The sequence below is a fragment of the Mytilus edulis genome, chromosome 5 (genome assembly GCF_963676685.1).
Source record: "Mytilus edulis chromosome 5, xbMytEdul2.2, whole genome shotgun sequence".
NCBI lineage: Eukaryota > Metazoa > Mollusca > Bivalvia > Mytilida > Mytilidae > Mytilus > Mytilus edulis.
The window spans coordinates 61,170,385-61,195,780 of record NC_092348.1 but is presented as its reverse complement, the minus strand read 5'-3'; the positions used below and the strand labels follow the sequence as shown (position 1 = coordinate 61,195,780).

At 31.4% G+C, this 25,396-nt stretch overlaps 1 protein-coding gene across 1 annotated transcript; it reads right to left on the bottom strand.

The window, feature by feature from the left end:
- Nucleotides 1–25,396, bottom strand: LOC139524131 (transcription factor RFX4-like). Its single transcript, XM_071318714.1, has 20 exons — nucleotides 25,219–25,396; nucleotides 17,986–18,084; nucleotides 17,433–17,493; nucleotides 14,473–14,596; nucleotides 13,556–13,617; nucleotides 12,608–12,685; nucleotides 11,946–11,979; nucleotides 10,787–10,885; nucleotides 10,334–10,411; nucleotides 9,823–9,986; nucleotides 9,281–9,381; nucleotides 8,469–8,672; nucleotides 7,442–7,536; nucleotides 4,497–4,614; nucleotides 3,866–3,985; nucleotides 3,065–3,211; nucleotides 2,377–2,527; nucleotides 1,532–1,622; nucleotides 962–1,110; nucleotides 1–428 (listed from the first exon to the last, which is right to left on the bottom strand). The coding sequence occupies exons 1-20, from the start codon at nucleotides 25,250–25,252 to the stop codon at nucleotides 161–163; spliced, it is 2,277 nt and encodes a 758-aa protein (XP_071174815.1). The 5' UTR covers nucleotides 25,253–25,396; the 3' UTR covers nucleotides 1–160.

Genomic DNA, 25,396 nt, shown 5'->3' with positions numbered 1-25,396 from the left:
TTTTGGTAAACATTTAATGAGAAATTTGATTTAGATTTAAAGACAGTAAATCATTTAAATGAATAAGTATTATCTATAAAATCTAAATACAGTTTGGCAAGAATACTGTTGATTTGGCACATGGCATAAAACAAATTTCATAATATTATTGGTGTTCAAGTTACACGAATCCGTCGTCCATTTGTGGTTGCAAGGGAAAAGACTCAGTTCGACTTCGCTTATATTGCTTGTCATGTGTCTGTTCAGCTCTCCTTTTCCCGTTGTTATTCATATGATCAACTTTATCAGATATACAAGGGAATGTGATATCTCCTGCTACAGGAATAAATCCACGAGTACTTGTTGAACAGTCATAATAACCATAAGATCCACAATCAAACCCTTGTGGACGAACTGTAGCAAACTGTCCATAAAAGTTCTGGTCTTGCCTACAATAAATTTTGAGAATATTAGTGCTTCTTTAATCTAGATAAATGAGTTTATATTGAAGTAATTAGTGTGGTACCTTATTAAGTGAGCTCTTTATTTTGCCTCTGTTATCTTAATACTTAAATATCAGTTACTGTAGTTATTCGCGCATTGCTTGTTTTTGTAGTTTATTTGAATTAATATGTCGTTTGTTACAAATGCTTAGTCGCATGCGAAAAAAGACCACGTTGAATTCAAATAATAGTAAACTTTATGACCACATAGATAGGAGAGCAGTATTACTGTATATTCAAAAATCATTGCAATTTTTTTAAGTGGAATATTCGAAAGTTTTAGCTTCGCAATTCTAAAACAAAACTTGTATTTAAAATAACAATTACGTAGTGATATTTTTCAGAAATTTTGCGATTGCATTAATAGGATTAAGTATTTAATCCATGTCTAGGATTCGCATTTATAAGTGCATGCATTAGTTACTGAATTTATAATCTATAATAGTCTAGATATACATTTATTAAGAACGGTGTCTTACTGTCTTGTAATTGCCGTGAATTCTTGTTGGTTTCCAGGATATACTTGTGTAGGCCAGTCGCACATTGGACCTGGAAGTCTGTTCATATCTGACGTCACAATATTAGTAGGAAAGGATGATGAACAGGGGTGATATATTGATGTTGGCACCTAAAATAGGTAAACAAAGGTGCAGAATATTTGCGAGTACATGTTAAATGGCTCTTTCTCTACTTTGGAGTCGCTAGCAAGCAAAAAGTAAAATCACAAAAATACTGAACTTAGAGGAAAATTAAATCGGAAAGTCCATAATCTCATGGCAAAATCAAATAACAAAACACATAAAAAACGAATGGACAAGAACTGTCATATACAGCAAGCAAGTTAACTGATATTAAATTTAAAACGAAATCAAATAGCGTATTTCGGTCCCCCTTGTTATTTAGATCAATGTGTATTTTTTACTGCAGGATATTTTCTTGTTCATTATTTTATGAAGATAAACAAAAACGTAAGGTTTGTAATTGGACTGAGTTGACAATAATTCAGAAGAGTGCACGATTTATTTCCATTGGATTGTGTTCATCATTACCTGTTGAGGTCGGCTTCCAACATTAAAACATGAGTTGTCTGGTTGAGATGACGCATGTGGGACAATGGCACAAACTGTTCCTAAATGAGACCTGTAAGTATCGAAAAATAATTAAATGGTAATTATCTATATATATGATAAAAAATGAATACGATTTTTAATGTTTACCAGTATTTGACAAAATATGTTTATACATTTCATTCTTGTAGGACATCTCCTGTATTAAGTAATGTTTATTTTGCTGAATATTTCTTTCGATGGATTTATGGGATGACGAGTGGTACTTAATTACTATGTTCAGAATATTTCCAACAAGAAATTAACAGAACGACGACTATAGTTTTAGGTCGGTGAAATCACTTAATTGAGATAATAATATGGGTTAAGAAAGACAACCTCACTTACATACTTTTAGTTTGGAAATAGATATAAAAACAAGGAATGAACCATGCACATCAGTGATTTACAAGATTAGTTTCATTAGTGGAGCAAGGCATGCCTACCCTTTCAGAATACCTCAATGTTCGACTGTTTTTCTATTATTCAATCTTCAGCGTTTAATGAAGTGTATGTTGGTTTATTTTGGGAGTATATTTATCTTCGGCGTATTGTTTTATAACGACTTTGGTGTCCTCTTCTTTCTTTCAAAAGACTTGTAGAACCATGCCCATAGTCATCCTGAGTTTTAAATGTGTTTTTTTTATATTTCCTTATCGTTAGTTCTCTTGTTTGGTAATTTGAGCTCTTTCGTATTTTTGTTTTGTGTTTCCCTCGACATGTTATTTTTAGGTACTTACTTAGTCTTTTCTCTCCTTTTTAAATTACTAATTCCTTACAATACTTACGGCATTGAAGAAGTCGAATGTAGTTCAGACAAGTTGTAAGCGTCGTGAGATGGTCTTGTGGAGGTATCCCCGGCTGAAGATGAAATACCTCTTGATATATTTAAAGTTTTGTCCTGCAATATTGTGTCTGTAGTGTAGATTGGGCTTAAACCTAAAAAGATGTCACAATTTACCGTAATTATTTTCACCTGGAACTGATAGGCTGTACACAAAATAACGTACAGTTATTGGAATTTCACTTTGTTTTATTCTTACAGACTTCACATAGTTTATTGTTTGATTAACATTTGTTTTTCTGTGTTTTTGATTTTTTTTTAAATTCAGACACCTGTTCATCTAACATGGCAGATGTTGATATTTGATTCAAGTTAAATTCAGACGAGTAAATGCTTTAAGTACTTAGTAAGTGTTTGAAAGATAACATACTGTATCAAAATTATATTTAAATTATCACCGGTTATAGGTTATTCTACTGTGAATGAAGCTTATTGCGTAGACTTTGGTATTGAACAACAAATCAATTTTACACTTAGCAAATACGTCATGTTGTAAACATGACATGAAGCTATAACATACAAGTTCATGAAAACTGTTACGTCATCTAATTTCAAGTCTTGAATCTCAAATTCAGGAGTTATGTTGATATATCAGTTTATATTCTTTTTTTAGATTTTATTTTTCAATATACCTATGATATTTCTAGTATTTGTAATCACAGAATTGCGTTCCAATTGACTCTGTTTAGAAGATGCAGTTGGGGAAAATGCTGATCTTGTAGAAGTAAACGAATCTTTTATAACACTTGAATCTGGTAAAACGATGTCCTCCTTACTTGCTTAAAACAACACAACAAAATAAAATAATCATGCAAAATAATACATGAAAGAAAAATAATACCAAAAAATACAACATGAACTTAATTATCATGCTTAACAAAAGAGACAGATTACAACACCAAATAATTACGTATGTTCAAGTAAATGAAAGTGATTGTTTTGATACAACCTGCCTTTTAAATGTACTTCATCTGCTAAATTTATTTTTATCATATCGTCGTTGTTTGTTTTGTTCGGCTTTTTTGTTCGGCTTTTTTGGAGAGAGAAAATGGTTCTTTTTTGTACAAGAGAATTCATTGTTACTACCTTTTTTATGTTTTCCCTTGCAATATAAATTCGGTCTAATTGATCTGCTATATCGTGAACTGATTTTGTCCAGCCATTCATCCATTATATAGATCAACAATCAAAACCCTTAAAATCCCGGTGAGCGTTCTCTTATGATGCAGAATTCAGCGATATCTTCGAACGTACAAAGTTGGAAGATTTTACATTTGAAAGGGTAACCGATTTCAAGTTTGTAAAACAAATGAATGTACGATTAAGAAATAAAGCATAATATCACAGAAACAAAATGAATGGAATAAAACTAAAACAAAAGATCAAACTAGATTAACTTAAAATAGATCAACTGTTACATAACTATAACCTACCATCCTTTTCATCCCCCTTGACAATTCTTAGAAACTCATTTCCTCGTTCCTGGCTGTGTAGGCTTTCCACCAAATATAAAACATAGTCATCAAACATCAGATGCATCAGATGAAAAGATCCTATAATAAAGACAAAAAACATGCCATATCAGCTCTTTATAAATACTATGAAGCATCTGAATAATGTTGAAATCATGCCATATCAGGTCTTTGCATATAATAATACATTTGAATACATTATTAATCATGTTAATCGTGATTGATCGTGAAAAATATATAAAACGGAGATAATATCTTTCAGTTTTAAATGTTTCAACGTCAAGGCCCTTCAACTTCCTACTTTATTTGGCCGTTTTAACTTTTTTCAATTCGAGCGTCACTGATGAGTCTTTTGTAGACGACACGCGCGTCGGTGTAAACACAAACATTTAATCCTGGTACCTATGATGAATTTATTTACTACTGATGGAATATCAATATTTAAGGACTTTTCTATGGCTATAACATAAACTGCACTTAACAACAAATAGTTAATATCAACAAATGTCTTGATATTTATGTGTTGGTTTTATTTCATACTAATCGCTAGAATTAAAAGTGATGATTAGACATAGTGTTAAATATAATATACCAAAACTAGGTGAGCTGTGCAGCGTCATATCTCTTATAATTCTTGTCCCAAAACAAGACCACATAAGCAGGAACTGTCGGGCGATTCTCCGTAACGTTCCACATTTCTTCATGCTTGGCTGCAAAATTAGATTGTCTAATAAGTATTATGCATGAATTAATATCACTATAATGTATGACCTTGTTGCTAATTTTCTTTTTAAATAAATAAGAGAAGAAATCATCGTGGTTTTCTCTGGATTACTACTTTACATTGCTGGTTGTTACTTGTTGATATTAAAACAGTTAGATGGACGTTATAAGCAGTGTGTGTCCTTACACATAAAAGAGGAACGAAAGATACCAGAGGGACAGTCAACTCATAAATTGAAAATAACCTGACAACGCCATGGCTAAAAATGAAAAAAAAAACCAGACAAACAATAGTAAACATTTACACAACATAAAAAACCAAAGAATAAGCAACACTAACCCCACCAAAAAAGGGGTGATCTCAGGTGCTCCGGGAGGGGAAGCAGATCCTGCTCCACGTGTGGCACCCGTTGTGTTGCTCATGTTATAACAAATCCAGTAAATAGTCTAATTCGGTAGGTCACATTCATGAATGGAAGGGGATTGTAGCTTACGTACAATTTACTAGGATGATTTCAATTTCACCATTTGGAACTCTTAGATTAATAGCTTCCTTTTGAGCAGCAACCCTCTATCAAGAAAATCATGATAGGAAATGCAGGCACGGGAATATCGTATCAATTGGAAGATATATACCCCATATGCAGGTGCTGCTGGAATGTTGCTACTTAGAAATGGAAAATTCACAATTTGAAAGCTGAAATCATCTCTTTTGTCGTAATGTTTTGTTTTTAACCGACTCTCATTGTCAATTTCTAGATGTAAGTCAAAATATGAGGCCGACTTAACTGTATCTGTTGTATCCTTAATCGCTAGTTCGATTGGATAGAAGCGTTCAACATAGTCACCATTTTGAACTATTTAGTGAAAGAACATCTTCTATATAATGGAAAGTAGAGTTAAAGGATATTGCTAACTTCTTATCTTTCTTCCTAAGAAGTTTATGTATGAAGTCAGCCTCATAATAATAAAGAAACAAGTCGGCAAGAAGAGGGCACAATTGGTTTCCATTGGAATACCGACAGTCTGTTGAAAAACACGTCCTCCGAACGTAACAAATATGTTGTCAATCAAGAAATCAAGCATCTTGATAATGTCAGTTCCAGAGAATTTTTTGTTAGAATCAGAGTGATCCTTTACAAAGTAGGAGTTATCCCTCCCTAACACAAGATACTTGTATCTTCGTTTGCCATTCTTTTTTTTATGGAACAAAGCAATACCAACTCTTTCAATTTTTCTTTTAGTTTGGAATGTGAAATATTTGTGTAAAGTGTAGAAAAGTCAAATGTTTTAATACTATTGCAAGATGAAAGAGAGTTAGATTGTATGTTATCTAAAAGATCTTTGGAATTTTTAAGTATCCACATCTGATTCACGCAACCTCTAGAATAGGCAGTTTCACAATAACGTTGAAGGCCGTTTTTAATTGCTGATAAAATATATGCTAATAATTTAGATAGAGGTTTCGTGGAGCACTTGGCAGACCCAGCAATATACCTAGACACTAATGCAGTTTAGGTATCCAATACAGTGATGGAAGATCCAGCTCTGCATCTTTGATTGAAATTCCAAAGGAACATAGAACACACCTATGATTATCCAGGATTTCCTCGTTGGTAAGTGTCGTTAGGGTATATATGTTGAGTTTCCAAGTGAATTGTCAATACCTAATTCGTTTATCAAGCAGTTAATGTAATGAGTTTTAAGCAAAAACACTATTTTGTTTAGGGCTTTATCTGGATATTTGTCATGGAGGTAAGATAAGTGTTTTGCAACATTTGGGTCTTTAAAGATTGACGTAGCATAGGCATTGATAGACCCATTCAGTTCATAAACTGCTTCAGCCGAGTTATGAAGAGAAACACTATATGCAACCATATAAAAATTTTACTATCACAAACACAATCGGCTGATCAATAGGACCTGTGTGTCTCAACTCATTAACGGTCTTTAATCTTAAGATATAAGAATATTCCTCTGGTGTAAAACGATTACTGTGGTCAATACATATTTATGACATTTTGACTGGTTGTTGGTTCGTATGGAGGATGATGTATGCAAAGAACGCGACTCTTTCCCCGTCAACGCATCCGATCTCATCCCGTTTGAAGTTCGTGTGCTGCCCACAGTTTTATATGTTAACTTCCAAAAAATCTGCTTAATCGATTTACGAGATTGGAATAGCACAAAGTTGCTCTTGCCAAAATGTACATGTATATGGTATATCGATACGTTCCGCATCTTGATATCCGTGTGGTCTTTTTGTGATGATTAAGTTGCTGTCTTATTATTGTCATATAAATATTAATTCATACTAGTAAAAAAAATTGAACGAACAGACAATAAATCCAAAACAGTCTCAATGATAAGAACATAAACAAATATGTGGTACTGACGTGATAAACATGATTCATTTTGACTGTTTACTTGATAACAAAATTAATAACACGATACTAAAGCTAAAGTTTCAAATTTCTCAGATAATGTTAAACTTTCATGTTTGGTTGTTTTGTAGAGACAATTTGATAATTTATATTTCTTTAATATGATAATGTACAATCATTTCTTCTTGCACGCCTCAAATGAAAGTAATTTCAAACACGTTTCGTGCCAATGAAATCAGTATGGTGTGGAACTACCCAATTACACTTTACTATGTAAAAAGTTACTTGAAACCCCATATTTGAAAAGTTATGCTTTGGTTTTAATGAATTGGGATCATAAAATATGCACAATCGCAAAGTCTGGCACAGTTGGTGTAATTTATTGCATTAAAAAGCGAAACACGTTATTGAAGAAACTAGTATAGTATACCTTGACTACACATCGATCTACCATACTGTCTAACCATTCAACGTACGATTCTAGTGGTGCCTGATCTTCCAGCAATTTCTCAAATTCAGAACACACTGTGAATACGATAATCGTAACATATAAATATTGACGACCAACACGAGTTATTTACTGTTCCTATCACAGAGTCACTCGTGCAATACAGTTGTTGTATATAGTGAAGGAAGCCTTTTGTAGCGCTACATTTACTATGTTCTCAAATAAGAATTACAACCTTTAAGGTATTTTTTGTACATATGCATGTAAAAATTCTTTTGAAATACTAATTTCAAACACTTGTTGATGAAAATATTGTAGTCAGTTTAACTTTAATTATATAGATAGTGTTTAGCAATGTACACAGCAGTAAAAGTCTGTTTCGTATATCTAAATAGGTATAACAAAGTCTCAAAAGAGGTGTATTGGACGTTTGCAAGGAAGATAATTTTAAAAAACATGAATACAAATTATAGTTATGTTTTGAAAAAAATATGAACCTAACTATATGTAAATCAAACAATGTTAATTAACACATTATGTGAAAGGTCAAGAAAAGGAAGATGGGTTAATCCATTTAGTATTTCCAGAACCGTATGGTAATTACAATTTCTAACCGATGACTTTTTTTTCGGGGGTTATTTATTTATCAACAACATATAACTTTATAAGAAAATGATCTTAATTTTAAATTGAATAATAGATTATTTTAAGCCAAGTTTAACGTTTTTGCTAATTTTATGTGCTTTCTATTCAAATGTTCACCTATTTTGAAATAATTCAATCAGCAGTATTTCAGAGGAAAGATGAAAGCATTTTTTTTATTATTTTCAACGAGCCAAAGTTGTATGCAAAGTTTGAGCAAAATCTGTGATATTGTCAATATTCTGTTTCCTAGCCTTAAAAGGTGTCAGGACACAAATAAGGTTCATTATGAAAAACCTCGTGCTATTATTTCTATGAAAAGGTTAGTGCCAGTACCAAATGCGACAAGATTTATAAAAACACTTACACTGTACGATAATTTGATGATCATTCTCACTGTAATTGTCCATGGTGTACAGTGTTTGTTTAATAATACTGTTTCTATCAACATTCAGCCAATCATCGAGCATCTGTGACGTAATTTCCGAACTATGAACTACAGTACGAGATGCTTGGCATAAATGGTTCAATGAAGTTTGTCGTCGTAGAACCTGGGCAAATCTTCTTGCTACTGTAATACATAAAATACAATCTTTATTATAAATGACTGTCTCATAAAAGTTTTTCAATGTATTAGTTTTTCATTCATGATAGTAAAACGTACTTTTAGAACTAAAATGATGTACATAATTCTTGTCTCGGTAGACGTGTATATTTTACATATAAGCAATAGAAGTGTTTGGCATTGACCATGACTTAAACAAGATTAAATATAAAGTCTCAAATGTCTTTTGGTCATTTCAAAATCAAAAATTGTTACATCACGAATCTACGTATATTCAAGGATAATTTTGGTTATTCTTTTTTTTAACGCTTCACTTTCAACTGACATGCTCGCCATGATATAATGAAGTATTCCAAGTTTTTGTCTCCGAACGTGAATTCATGATATCTAAAATTTCCAGAAATGTGCATCTCACACCGCAAATTGTACCTGTCTTTGTTGATTTTGAAACATCGAAAGTATAGTATTCCATTAATATACAATTGAACATAATCCAGTTTGAATACCTTAGAACCATTTTCATGCAATTGGTAATTTATTCATCTAAAAAAACTATTCTTATTTATAATATAATTTACATGATTGCAAATGACACTTGAAAGAATGAAACATACAGTCGAATTTTATTTTCTGCAAGCCACCAGGAAGTGCGTCTAGCGCAATTATCAACCATTCATCTAACTGCTTGGCAAACCGCCGTATTACTTGTGTTAAACTGTAAAGAAATACATTAATAAATATAATTATAATATAACACTGTTCTGAACAAATTTTCCATACCACTGCGTGCAAAAGTTGGTATCTTAAATTTTGAAGGTAAGCTCAATTGAAATTAGGAAATAACATGGTACCGACTCCCTTATATATGTCTTAAAATTATTTGGCTTTAGTGCAACCGTTGACAAAATTATTTGCCTTTTTATTACAAATTTCATCTGAGGAAAAAAATCCTAAATGATAGAATTAATAAGACTGTGACCAACAAACCTAATATTTAAATTTATAAATAATTTAAAACATCGAAGTATTAACATTTGCTCCTATTCCAACATTAAAAGAGGAAACAATGAACGTACCATGTATCATGAATCAATTTATATTGCTAATCACAAAAGATATTGTAAATTGTAAAAGTTTAGACAGTTATGTTTATTACCTTTCTGGTAATGGTTGTAAAACTGTTGGCATCAACACATTTGCAATTGCTTTATATAATATAGAGTCACATACACCAACCAACAGAACTATTGTCTGAGAATCCAAGATGGGTATGATATGCTGTGGCATTCCTTGCCAGAAATGTAAGAGGAAACTTTGCACCTTAAAGAAAAAGAAACATGATTAATTTCTATGAAATGTGGTCTTTGATGGAGAGTTATCTAATTGGCATTTCTTAAATATTTTTGTGTAATACAAATGCAATGTCATATAAATTTTAGTAACGTGAAAGATATCAGTTGATGAGAGTACTGCACAAAAAGTACAGAATATTATAAAACAACCGGATCTCCTATAAGAAGCATGAAATGATAGGATCATTAACAACAGTTGGATACACATGTGCAGTCAAACCTCTGTACTTATCATGGTAATCACGTATTTGTGTGTGTCATGGAACATTTCAAGTAAAAGTAAGCTTTTAAAAAAGCGAAATAAGTATATTTTACCTCATCAAAATTGGCACGTATGACGGTGTCAAGTATTCTCTGGCAATGAGTTCTGTACATCATCATAAATGTTATCACCTGAAATCAAAAGGTTTGTTAAATCATTGCTTGACTCTCACAAGGACATACATGGCATATGTGCCACTAGACGTTAACCAACCATAAATCAATCAATCGCATCGACAATTAAAAGTTATCAATTATGATGACGAAAGGTTATAAAGCGATAACAATTATACGTATCTCTGTCTTGTTCCCTCTTTATTTAAAATCCGTATTAACTGATGAAATGTTTATTTTCTTTTTTGTTTTTGTTTAAAAGACGCCATCCAAACACTAACCAAAAGTTGTACTTTTGTTTAAAAAAAAAAACGAGTAAATGATATTCAGGAAATTATTTAAACTTAACCATTACCACTCTTAATAAATCGCATGATATCATTATAAATGTACCTTGTCTTCTTGAATATTTGGTGGAAGTTTGATGTCTTTGATATCAGGAAACTCTGGTAACAATGTTCCTAGTTTGGATCTTGGTGAATATGCAACTATCTGAAATATTCGATAAATTATTTACTTGTTTAGTGTTGTTCTGAGATTTTCATACTGCTACTTTAGTGACACATAGTAAGTTTAAATGTTGATAAGAAAATAGTGCAGAACAGCAGAAATAAGATATAATCGATTATGTATTAGAACAAATCATATGTGTAGATATGAAATTAAGTCTCTTCGTAATTTTACAATACTTTATCTGAAACGGTCATTTTGATCTGAACTGCTTTTAAAACACTAAATAAATATATTATTAAATCATTATTACGCTTTCAGGTAATTTTTAGACTCATTTAATGCGGTAAATTCAGAAATGTTCAGACTATTCGCTTGCAGTCAATTAATACATGTTAAGTATTAACACGGACTGTTGAGTAGATGTCTTTTACAGGTAAACGTCACCATAATACTGAAATATTTTAAGAGTTACTGAAAAGTTTATTTTTTCTAGAATGAAATTCAAAACAGTGTAGCTGTGGCCATTGACTGACACATTAAATTCATCCATTGACTGGGACAATTTAGGTTACCGTTTGTATATAACGACCACTGCTCACTATCCACTTTTTGAAGACACTAAAACTATGGGGGTCATCAAAAGGTTCTTAAAACCTTAATAAAGTAATTCGAAAAATTAATCAGAAATAACACGATGTTTTGATTTCTATCAATTATATAAATCAAAACATAAAGGTTATTCCTGATTAATTTTTCGAATTATTTTATAATTAAAGGCGTTAAGAAACCTTTGGTGGCCTCACAGTTTAAATGTCTATCGTAGGTACGTCGTGAACAGTGATCGTTACAGACAAACGTTCACGTAAGTTGTCCCAGTCAATGGATGAATTTAATGTGTCAATCAATGGCCACAGCTACACTGTTTTGAATGTCATTCTACATTCTTTTTTTATTTAGCCAACTTTTGGGGTACCTGTTGTAGCCTCATCCATGCAATCATCGCTACTTTTATATTGAGCTAAGTCTCTTTAATGAGATGAACTATGGATTATTTTATTTAGATGAGAGTCAAATGATATTTATTATTTTTCATTTTTACCTGTTTCGAGTTTTCTTTCTTCCCTTCAGATGAACTAAAATTAAGAAAATAAACAAATAAAGAGGTAATTATTGTGTTTATTGTTTTACTCTTTCATTTTCACGATTTATTTATTTATTTCACTTTAAACTTCTGATACGAAGGATTTTTACATTCAGTATAATTCAATAGTATGTGTCACTAAATAACTTCTAATATGTTCAAATCAATAAAACAGCAATAAAACACTAAGGATGAATTTATTACAAAAATAACATTACAAAACAACAAATGTGCAAATAAACTTAAAATGTTTAGTTCATTTATATGTTTTGGAGTTTGACGTCAATTTTCACTGAACTAGTACACGTTTTGTTTCGGGGCCAGCAGAAACCCGTCTCCGGTAGAGATATTTTCTCACTGTGTTGAAATTCTGTTGGTGGACTTGGTCTGTTTTCTGTCCACTGGTCTGGTCGTAGTCTCTTTGACACATTCCTCATTTCCATTCCCAATTTTATTATCAGAATTATGATTACTAGTTATTATAGAATGGTCTCACATAAACAGTTCAGATTTATAGTAACACGAACAAAATTGAGTGAGAAATTTCCTATAAATACACATTTAATTATTTCTTTACAAGGTGAATGTGTTTTTTATTTGTAACTTAGATATTTACTTACTTTTGTACACCTTTGGCAGAATATATAACATCATAATACTTTGAGGACTCACAAACACCTATTCCATAGTAGTGATACCTTTGATATGAAAAAAAGTAATTAGATATAGGAAGATGTGGTGTGAGTGCCAATGAGACAACTCTCCATACAAATAACAATTTAAAAGTAAACCATTATAGGTTAAAGTACGGCCTTCAACACGGAGCCTTGGCTCACACCGAACAACAAGCTATAAAGGGCCCCAAAATTACTAGTGTAAAACCATTCAAACGGGAAAACCAGCGGTCTAATCTATATAAAATACATATATAAACTTTTAGGATACTTTTCCATAATATCGAGTTAGAAAAATCCAATCAACGGTGTACGTCACTGCTGGAATATTAGAAACATTTCATTTCACTATAATTAGATTACATGAATCTGTCATTATAATACGTTATTTTGATTTCGGTTAACAGCATTTCGCCTCCTTCTAAAATTAACCTTCATTTCATGAAATGTAACATCCATGCTGAAACGAACTTCCACAAAAATGCACAGGTAAAGTAAAGAAAAATTTGGTTAAGATTGTGTTTTCATTATCATAGCAAAAGAAAAGTAAGAATAAGTCTGGAATACTTCTTTTGGTAATGTTATAGGGTAGTAAAAGCGTTGACCGTGTGCATATTTGTTTTAGTTAGCGCGAAATAAACTTCGGTCAACGCTTTTTTACTCCAATAAATTTACAAAAAGATGCATTCCATTCTTATATAGTTTTATCAACTACATGTATTTTTATTTGACTGTAGATTCCCTACCGTCATGTTAAATGTCAAAGGCTATCGTATTGAATCAGAAGCGTTTTACATATATCTTAGGCAGTTCAAAATTAGTTGTTTAGTTTGTAACCTGTCGTTATCCAGAACTAGGTGTGTCATATACAAATAATCATGAGTATCGACTTACTTTGATTGTCCCCTAGTTCCTAGTCTGCGAGTAGTAATTTGTGGAAACTGTTGTCGAATGATCTAAAGAGAAACAAAAGAATGTTGCAGTACAGAACATGCACTAGGATTTTAATCTGACGACTCATATGAATTTATGAAATAATATCAACAAAATTCATTACAAGCATTCAATTTTAAACACAATGGAAATTTCGATTCCATATAAAAACAATATTACCACAAGCTTCAGCATCCAAAGTTTAAACTATGATATTACAAGAAAAGTATCATAAATGTAGCACAATACGGGTACGGTGATCCTAATTTGCATTTTCTTTTGGAAAGCATTTCATAAGTGCTATATTTCCAAATCTATTTTCAAAAGTTTATCAAATAGTGTTTTTTTTTCTGGAACGCAATTACGTTCTGTTCATGCGTAATCCTTAAAAACGAGCACAATAACCTAAAACGCTGTTCATTTAACTGTGTTTTTGACATTAGTGTCATTTCTTGCTTTTTTTTCCATGAAACCTCGTAGTTAAACAAGTAATACTAGATGTATTGTTTTCAAAAACATTAGCTTAAAAGTTACTAGAAACCAACTTTAGTAGCCCGGTCGTTTTACATTTGTTACCTTTTACTGTCTTTTATTTTTAAATTCCTTTTTTTTTTCTTCTTAAAACTAAGTTTTATTAACATATTTACATTTGTTAATAGATACATCAAATACCGGTATTTTTTCCTAAGTGTCAAACACTGCATTAATTTAACAGTATGTTGTATGGTCAATGAACTCTAACTTTATAGATATCAAGATTAAAACTGTGTACGCTACACGCGCCTTTCGTCTACAAAACTCATTAATGACGGTCAAATAAAAAAATAAAACGGCCAAAAAAGTAAAAAGATGGAAAGCATTGAACAAAATGTACTTACTTTGCCAAAGCTAGCAGCATTTACTGGTTGTGTATCATTTGCCTCACAATAATCCAGATAGTGATAATACAACGTACTTCGTGGTATACAAACTCCCTCGGCTATCTCGTAGTTTTCTTCTAACCTAAAATGTTAGCAAGTCGTAAACATGATTTGTGTCCAATATTGTCTATGTATATTCTCAGATTTTCTATGTTATCACTATGAATAAACACTATATATGTCATATATAACCTTTTTAATATTATTATGTCGCAAACATCGTAGACTATCACGTTATTGAACGCAGTATTGTGAAATCGCATTGCATTTCATTTAATATTTAAAGTGCACATTTAGTATACATTTAATCAAATAAGTAAATCCCGAACTAAAATCCTTGTTTTTATAATGTAGAATCATGTTAAACATCGGTCATAAAAAAAGAAAATATAAAGACTATAGGACAATAGTTTACAGAGCACACACAAAGGTTTACTTACACATAGACATAGCTAGTTTGTACTGCGATATGGATAAATTCGTAGTCGCGTCATATGCTATATCATGTAGGAAGAGTACTACACTCTCTCGCAAGTGAAAAAAATCCTTGCATTTTATCATTTGGGGATCCGTAGGTTGGCTGTTTCAATGCAAACTTTATCCTATCCATACTTTTACCCTAATTTTTACAGTGGCAGTCGACATCCCGCCCTTCACCCCGGTCGATTAATTTTGCAGGTCACCTATTCGTTTTATCATTTATTTGTTTTCGTCCTGAATATACATGACATGTTTGCAACTGGACCTTAAGAATACTACAATCAATCAGAAAATCACAAATCATCATTGCTACAATAAATACAAAAATCACGAATGATAAAAAAAAACTGCATTCCAGATATCACTGGTTACCGAAATCCTCCAAGGTTTTGGTACACAAAACTTTTTAACTAGTATGTAAAATAAATTATTTGTTATCAGGCCTTGAAAAATAAGATAGGGACACCCGAAATAAACTGCAAAGAATAAATTCATTTTTTTTTCTCATCCTTTTTATGATTACCTGTCAAAAATAAATATTTTATAAATAAACAAGTGTGGACACAGATGAGTGTGGATAGTATGTTTGTATGTTTGACAGTGTCTTATGACAAAAGGAGTTCTAATTTTTCCTATATGGTGTTATTAACTGTGTTGCACGATGACAACCAATCTGAGCATTAGGAGTGTTATTTATTTTAAAAAAATTATGTTCAAGGCATGTAGGAGACAGCAATTACATTTGTTACCAAATTATTATGATGTAATATGTTCTACATCTTTGATTTTGGATACATTTTGTAGCTAGGAGAGCAACACATAATAGCTAGGTTCTTTTTTCACGTGTTTTTTTCTAAATGGGACATGATATCTAGTTTTGAGAACATGATATAAGGAGCCTGTAATTCAGTGATTGTCGTTTGTTTATGTGTTACATATTAGTTTTTTGTTTAATTTTTTGATAAAAAATAAGGCCACCAGTTTTCTCGCTTGAATTGTTTTACATTGTCATTTCAGGGCCTTTCATAGCTGATTATGTGGTATTGACTTTGCTGGTTTATCCCCGTACAGTGACATGTAGTTGTTAATTTCTGTGTCGATTTTGGTCTCTTGTGGAGAATTGTCTCATTGGCAATCATACCACCTCTTTTTTATATGTATTTGCTTACTATTGGTATGGTTCTATTTATATTACTTTGTGGTGGATCGTCGGTATCATTAGTTAAAATTTTGTTAAAATGTTCAATTGTTCTTTTTAATTTCAGAAATGAGAAAAATTGACCCCCCCCCTCCCCAAATTTTTTTTCACCTCCCCATTTTCCTTATTCAAAAATGATCTCAATTCAAATTTCTAATGGAGTTTGCAACAATAACTACTCATTTAAATACATCATACAATATTAAAATATAAAATGGCATACAGTCTTGGTTAAAATTAATAATAATTAATAGTAACTTCTAAAAAAATAAATGGGGAATGTGTCCATAGGGACAAAGATGATGCCCCGCTAGCATATAACGTTATAAAGGGACATAAATCAAGAACTGTAAAAGTGAAGCTGCCAAATATTAAACTTAAATTAAGTTTAGAGGTAATAAGCCTTATATACACATTTCATTTAATTTAGTGGAGACAAACTTAAGTTAAGAGATCAGAAAATAAAAAATTCTTCAATCTTTCCATTTGTAAAAGGGCATAACCCTAGAATGATAATAAAAGTGCTTGTAATTACTGAATGGTAATTAATGACTGCTTTAATTTATCAGTTGGTAGTTAAGTGAATTGTATAAATAGCATTGATTTAAGTTGATTAAACTACTATTCTGAACAAAGAAAGATAACTCTAATTTTCAAAGAAGATATCATAAAGCATTGGTTTTAGGTTATTCAATAACCATTCTGGACGTTTTGGCCCTTAATTCCTAGTAAATAAAATAGAAAGTAAAGTATAAATTATAAAAAAAAGATGTGGTATGATTGCCAATGAGACAACTATCCACAAAAGACCAAAATGAAACAGACATTAACAACTATATGTCACCGTACGGCCTTCAACAATGAGCAAAGCCCAAACCGCATAGTCAGCTATAAAAGGCCCCGATAAGACAATGTAAACCAATTCAAAACGAGAAAACTAACGGCCTTATTTATGTAAATAATGCACGAAAAACAGATATGTTACACATAAACAAACAACAACCACTGAATTACAGGCTCCTGACTTGGGACAGGCACATACATAAATAATGTGGCGGGGTTAAACATGTTAGCGGGATCCCAACCCTCCCCCTAACCTGGGACAGTGGTATAACAGTACAACATAAGAACGAACTATAAAAATCAGTTGAAAAAGGCTTAACTCATAAGATGGACAAAAATATAAAGTTCATTCGAAATACTGAAAATAATTTATATTAAACGGCCTAACATTACTTACCATTTTAGTGTCAGAGGTGTAGAATGAGGTTTGGATGCCGATCGTAGTTTAGTATAAGTTGCTGAAATATTTGAGAGAAAAAAAAGATGTAAAGGAGAAACTTTAATCTATTTGTTTTGTTCCATCATTTGAATAATTAGTACAATGTAGGTTGGAATAAATAAAATTATAAAAAATACTTAAATATCCCATTTAATATATCTAAGTATACATTCAAATAAATAAAACAAGAAACCACCTAAAGATCAATTGGTTATAAAAAAAATCATATATATCATCATTATACTTAAAACATATGAATTGTTCCTTTGGAATATAGGGGAAATTAGTGACTAAGCATAACTAGTTTGATCCTTTTATAGTTAAATAAAACATATCTTACAAAAGCGATAAAAAAATCCTTCCATAAGTCAAAGTCTATAGCTGTGTTCAATTTGAAAAGATTAAGAAAAGGCATGCAATTATTCTTTACGTGGAAAGCCGTGGCTCTACGCACATTTACTGGGTATACGAAGTATTTTTATAACACACCAAATAAGCTAAAAGAGCTGACCTGATTTTGATTCATCATCGTCTTCACAGAATCGTGTTCCAATATTCTCACTTAGATCTGGGCGCTTACGTCCTCCGTCTATACATCTATCAAACCAATCTGCAATAATATACATATGTATGTAAATATAGCTTTTAATGTCAAATTTAAGAATGAACCAAAAAAAATAACAAAGTTTGAATTGAATATACAGGAAATCTTCGATAAACTTTTCTAAAATAACATAATTTGTAATTGTACCAACTAGGTGTCAATACTAACATATCAAATATTTTGTTTTTAAAAACAATAACTTTCAAGTATTTTGCTTTTTTCAAATAACATTTATATAGTCCGCTTTCAAAAATTAGTATGCTTTAAATTTTCAAAAAAATATGTTTCTGATAAAAGTTAAATCATAAAAAGTGTTTTTACGTTCATTATGTGTTGATCTATGAAATATTTGTGTAGGAGTTATAAAACGGAATAAAGAAGATGATTGCCATTATGACAACTCTCAACAAGACATCAAATGACACAGAAATTAACCACTTTAAGTCACTATATGATTTTTTGTTGTTCTGCTTCCTTTTATATGTACTTCAAAGTCAAAACCACTATTAAATACATGATTAAGACTTCGTTGCAAACAAAACTAAAACAAAACTATGACTTGTAGTGGCTAAGAAGAAGACAACAAAACTGTAGTTAACTTGTATCATCGTTATGAACTTTCATGTAAGCGGCGAGCAATAAGTTTGGATCTTAAAATTGTCAAAAGAATTATTTTCCATCATGAAGTATTGTATTTTTTAAAAATAATAAGAAACTCTGATTTGTCGTTGCAGAGAAAAATACGACAGACATTTTTTACGGATAGACAGCGATAAAACATGATACACCCTTGACGGACGAATATCTCGTGACTAAAAGGCCACCAGCACTGGCATTGATCAATGATAGAAGTTTAAAAATCTGTTCCCAATTCAAGGGTACGACAAGAGTTCATGGGTATGCTCGGGATTAATTATTTGGGTATTGTACATCTAAAAGTAGGCGAAAATGCACTTTCACAATTTAATACATGAAGATACATATGTAATGAGCATGGCTTTATATATCATATGTTTTTGTTCATAATGATATTGCTTATATGCTGTATGTTCTACTGAGGTCCTAATTTGGTGAATGAAAATATTCTATCCTATTCCATTCTATATGTAATTTCTTTATAATGTCAACAGTACATTTTTTTGTAAAAAGATATTTTTCAGCACTTATATAAGCCACGAGATGATGACTTTTTTGGGGGAAGGGGGGGGGATACAGTCACCTTGATTTGATCAAGTTCATCATCAAGAATCAATTTATTTGATCGCCTGTTTCAAGGTAATGTTGAGGATGCATTAAACCACACCCATTTATTTGAACGGCAATCCGATAATCCATTTTCGAGATGTCCTAGATTGACTCATCACGAGGTAAAATTCCTGCCCTTACCAAAACAACCTTTTAATAAGTGTCATTTCAAATTTCGGTTCCACTGAATAAATCAAACTTATTTTTTATTTAATATTTCTTGCCATAAATATGTCTGTATGTAACAATTGCCACTGGACGTTTACAAAACAATTATCATTCCATGATTAAAGCTCATAATACGAAAACACAAACGAAAGTAAAGAAGCAGTTTTGATAATTCTGTAGTGTTTGCCTATTTAATTTTCCTTTTAATAAGTTAAAATGCTGACCTTAACTTGAAACTTTTCTAATGTGTCAATAATTTGCAGTCAATGTTCTTTCTCATTAGTGTACATCTTTTGACATCAGACTCGGACTTCTCTTGAACTGAATTTTAATGTGCGTATTGTTATGCGTTTACTTTTCTACATTGGCTAGAGGTATAGGGGGAGGGTTGAGATTTCATAAACATGTTTAACCCCGCCGCATTTTTGCGCCTGTCCCAAGTCAGGAGCCTCTGGCCTTTGTTCGTCTTGTATGATTTTTAATTTTAGTTTCTTGTGTATAATTCGGAGTTAAGTATGACGTCCATTATCACTGTACTAGTATACATATTTTAGGGGCCAGCTAAGGGACACCTACGGGTGCGGGAATTCTCGCTACATTGAAGACCCATTGGTGGCCTTCTGCTGTTGTCTGCTCTATGGTCGGATTGTTGTCGCTTTGACACATTCCCCATTTCCTTTCTCAATTTTATGTCTATTTGTAACAACGAGATAACATTATGGTGAAATGTCTTTAAAGGTTTTATGCAATGATTTAATACTTAGCCTCTAGAATTAAAAGGAATAATAAAATTAATGATCCTTTCTTTATCTGGGAAATAATTATGGACCTATGTTTAATCAGGTAGTGTTTTCTTCGCCGAAATCCTTTACCGAGTTCCAAAGTTTCAGGAAGCTTACTGGGTGGACAATCACGATGGACATGCATGTGTATTTATTTACAGTGACCAGTTTTTGAAAATATGGCATGTGTGTTATTGAAATTGCCTGTTACATTTTATTTTTATTTTCTATTTAAATTAAGGAATGTATCTCCCTAATGCAAAGCTCTGATTCCTTGCCCGGTTTTGATTTATACTTTTTTGTCCTTTTTTGCTTTAAAGATCTTCATCTAATTAATAACCTTCTGATTTTGCTGACAGAATAAATGTATGAATTTTGACAATGCGCTTCACTATATTAAATATTATCTTAAATTTCCCAATGAGTATCTTTTAGTTACCAATTTTATTTAAATTAACACACTAGTCTGTAAAATGTACAATTCGTACAAACTAATTATAATTATTTCATATTCAAGACACAAAAGATATATAATACATGAAGGGTTATTTCACAGCATTATAAACAACAGTATATTACAGGAATATTCATTCAATCTTAATTCAGAAAGTATCCAATACAGTGCGTGAACTGGTGACAAAATATTATCGCCCCTGTAAACAGTGGGCTCTTCTGACTAGAGGTAATCGGTAAAGAATAGCGGAAAATGGTGTACATTGTTTACGAGCTTGAAATGAGCTAACACAGACGAACTGAGACGTGTCAACGTAATGTGAATATGATAATGCACCAGGTAATTTATTAATTGTTAAGTTTATCACATCATCGTATCTTCATATGATAGGTAAATAAGTGAATTTTCGATTTTAAGTGTCGTCAGGGTTCAAACCTGGAATCATGCCAACCTTTCATTATTTTTTTTTAATACTAACCTATAGTCGGAACATCTTGATTTTCTCCCAATTTGTAAAGTTAATTATGCTGCTTGACATATATTTTTTTTGGGAAAAAAAATTGATATGCAGTCAAATGTGGCAGTTTTTAATATTTGTTGCTATGTGAAATAAAGGGAAGTAAATTAAAGTAAAAGAAGGCGCGCTTTTTCAAATAGTAAACAATTTAATTCAGATGCATAGTATTTTGTCAAATGATAAAGATTATCGTAGAAACTTGCTAGAAATTGATCTAATTTATAAAAGATATACAACGTGACATACTGAAATCTGAAAAGGGGTAAAACCACCATACCTTGAACAAATTCAGTTAAAAAAAAGGGGGGGGGGGTAAAATGCTACGAAATTTAGATTTTATTTATTTTTTGTCGACAGCCAAAAGATGATTTGATATGTAACTAACTACTTTTTCAATTTCATTGTAAAGTAAAATTGGCTTTTTTGGGGTCTCTGTTTATTGTGGTCTGATGTTTTCAGGTTCTCTTTGGATTGCCAAATAATATTATAATCATCTAATTGAATGTTCAAATTATTTTACAGCGATGGTGTGTATGGAAGGAAGACTGTCATAAAACCCAACAGATCCGGATGGCCCTTTAAATAATTGCTTAACATCAATAGCGATGTAAGATTCAAGTGTTTGATTTAGCACAAGTTTAGCCAGGTTTTCCTTGTAATTGTGGCAGAAAAACCACTAGACAGTGTCATGCATTGAAAGGATATCAAACGGATATTTTATGGAATGATTCTCATACATATAAAATCATATGCATAGGAATGTGGAGCTAGTGTCTTTCATGCAGCAATTTTTAATTTCCAATATAAACTCTGAAAAGACAAGAGCATAGAAATGTATACCAATGAGAAACATTCTTTGTGAATAAAATCATTTCAAAACTTAAATGTGTCATTAGTGTTGCATTATTTATCAGTAGAGATAATCAGATTCTAGTAAGATTGTCCAACTGATGGTTTTTGTTTGTAATCATTTTTGTAAATCTTAGTTGTTTTGACAATCCGGGCTGTGCATGTTGCCCGGCTGCCCCTTTCAGTGTGAGACAATATTTTGTTTATGATAAACAAAATCACTGATTCAAGACTGGAGCGGACCCCTTTTAGGCAGGGGGAAGATTTTTTTTTACAGAGTCAAACATTTTTCCTAATAATAATACATTGAGATTTAATATATACTTTGTTATATGTAGTGTGTATATTAAAGTATTGCCAACAAAATTCATCAAATTTGGGATCATAATACTGTTTAAGAAAAACCCTTAGCCCCTGTACATCATAAAAGTTCATAATCTTCTGTAACACACGTGCATGGTTAATTCGGATCACATATTTTCTATTCCGATGTTATAAGAATTCGAAGGTTCATATCATTTACAATATCATTCAAAAAATTTCTGGGATTTTTTTTTACTATCAACGTTGAACCTCGAGGTTACATTGTAGTAAAAAAAAATCCAATAAAAACGTTGAATGTAAATGATATGCACCTTTAAATCCTATATTGTAGGACTCATGCTGTTCAAACATAATGTGTTGTTCAATTATGTTATGATGATTTTGATAAACTTCACATTAGGTAATCTTTCACGTATATTGATTACATTATATCGAGTTGTCCCAACGATATACTTGTCGGTGTGCTCGATCATACGAATTTACCGACATTCATATAGACAAAATGACACAACTTTGAAAAATTCTTGTGACGAAACTACATTTCGGAACACGTTAAAAGTTGGATACCCAGAAAGCTACATTATTAAGGTTTGATATATATTTTTTTCAAAAAAAAAGAAAAATATGCAGGCAAATGTGGCAGTTTTTTACACACCCCTATGTTGAACAATAGGTTGTTCAATTAACAGCATGTTTGGCAATTAAAAAATCATATATTAACACATTTAGCTTTAACATATACTTTATTTATAGTGGTTGTATAAAAGTTATATAATGGTTTTGTGTTTTAAGAGATATTCATCCCTATGCATATCGGGTTTTATGCGTAAATTGTCTCTCCTGTTTTTAGACCTTTTCTATCTCTTTCATAAGAAGAGTGACTTTTCTATTGTTCTAGTGTCACTGGAAATCCCACTGAATAGTAGTTCTTTCAATTTGTTTTAATTTATGTGAGCAAGAATAAAGTACATATTTCCCATTTGATTTTATTTAATCTTCGAAAAAGGGAAAAGGTATAATGAATGACACATGATCACATGAAAAAGAAACTATTCATTGTCAGTAATCGTTCGAATGTTATTACACTTTTATGTCTATTATTAAAGTTTAATTTATGCAATTGAATTGTATCCTAAACTTAACAATAAAACCGATAGTAGAATTTACGCACGGTGTTCGGCAGTTTCCCAGGATTAAAGATACAATACTTAAAATCATATTAGTGCACATAAACGTCCCAAATCACTTTACAATGACGGCACTCAAGACGAAGCCTCACAATATAATACTTGTCAAAATATAAACATTTTCATGGCAAATTTACTTTGTATTGAATGTATCATAGGAAGTAATCGAGATCACCCCGACAACTGGTTGGAAACAGACAAATATTTCACCATATAAAACATTTCATGTTCTCCAGGTCAAACAACAAAAACATTCATCTTTGTGTTTTGATTCATACTGAAAAATTTGTTTTAAATTGTGAAATATATATGGTCTGTTTTTCTAGTCCAACTTGATATTTTATTTTAGAATGCGAATACGTGAATTGATTTGATATTTATTTTATAAAATAAAAGTTGCTCACTGCTAAACATATCTATAATTTCCGTGAAATTTATTTATGATAGATAGTTATGAACTTCAGGCATATTAAAAAACTCACATAACCAAATAGGTAAAAATATTAATAAATATAAAACTCGTCTAAATATGAAAGTTTATGTAAATTGAGGTCAGCTGAGTATTTGTTTACAATGATTAATTACGCTTTAAATAACTTGACCAACAAATACATAGATCTTACCACAGATAGTACCACAAGAAGCAAGTATACATTGTAAAAAAAGACAAGTATCATTAAATAGCTAAAATAAACACACTTAGTTTGCCTATGGTTGATTGTTGATTGCTTAATGTCCAGTGGCAAATATCTACTTATATATGGTAAAATGTTTTAAAAATCTACACAAAACCTGAAGAGATTATCATTTATAAAATGTTAATTGAAGTTAAGAGCAAGGGCTGTGTGATTTGTAAAGAAAACAAGAAATGTTTTTTTTTCTCCAATGCAGTAACAAACGAAAGAAAACAATTCAAAATATAAGTATAAGTTTTCAACAACAAAAAATGATAAAATTATATCGAAAGAAAATGAATCGACAATAATATGGTGAATTTCGTACTTTGTATTGAAGACAACAAGTTTTGTACACCGAGTACATTTGGGTCATTCTCCTGCTTTCCCAGGAATTAGAGACCAAGGATATTCATAACCTCAATGTGGTAAAACTTTAATTACATCATGCAATTACTAATTGTTCGTGTTCTCGGATGAGATGCTTTAAGTTTAAAATGAAAAGTACTATATACCTTAGAAGTGTTTTTTATATCATCAAAAAAAAAGTCTGTAAAAAGTTTTAAAAATCAATCAAATGGGGATAAATAATATGTAAATCTGTCAAAAAAATATAAGTTCACTTTTTCAAAACTACACAATTCAAAATCTAAATAATAAAAATATCACCATTAAATAAATTCATAGAAACCACAAAACTAGTATGTATTGAATAAAATTAAAACTCATCGGAATACTTTAAAGTAAAATTTCACAAGTGTTGAATTTTGCTTAGTAGATAATTGAAAAGGAAGCTCGCAAAACACCAGCCTAGTAACTTAAATTGAATTAACCCTGCTCGGAAACGGAGGAACAATTTCTCTCCCCGGAGTAAGCCTATACAGTTATCTAGAACAGTTACTAGGAGATGTTAGAAATGTGATTGTTAAAGTCAACGTACCTGTGGTGTCGCTGGAAGGAGCGAAATCATCCATGGCCTTCTATAGACCTGATCCAAAAGTGAAATTTACAACTTTTAATTGAATTTATTCTATATTTGACTAAGAATGGCAATGTAAAAAGATCAAAGTCAAGTATTACTAATATTTTCCTATATTTAGCATCACCTGGGAGTGGAT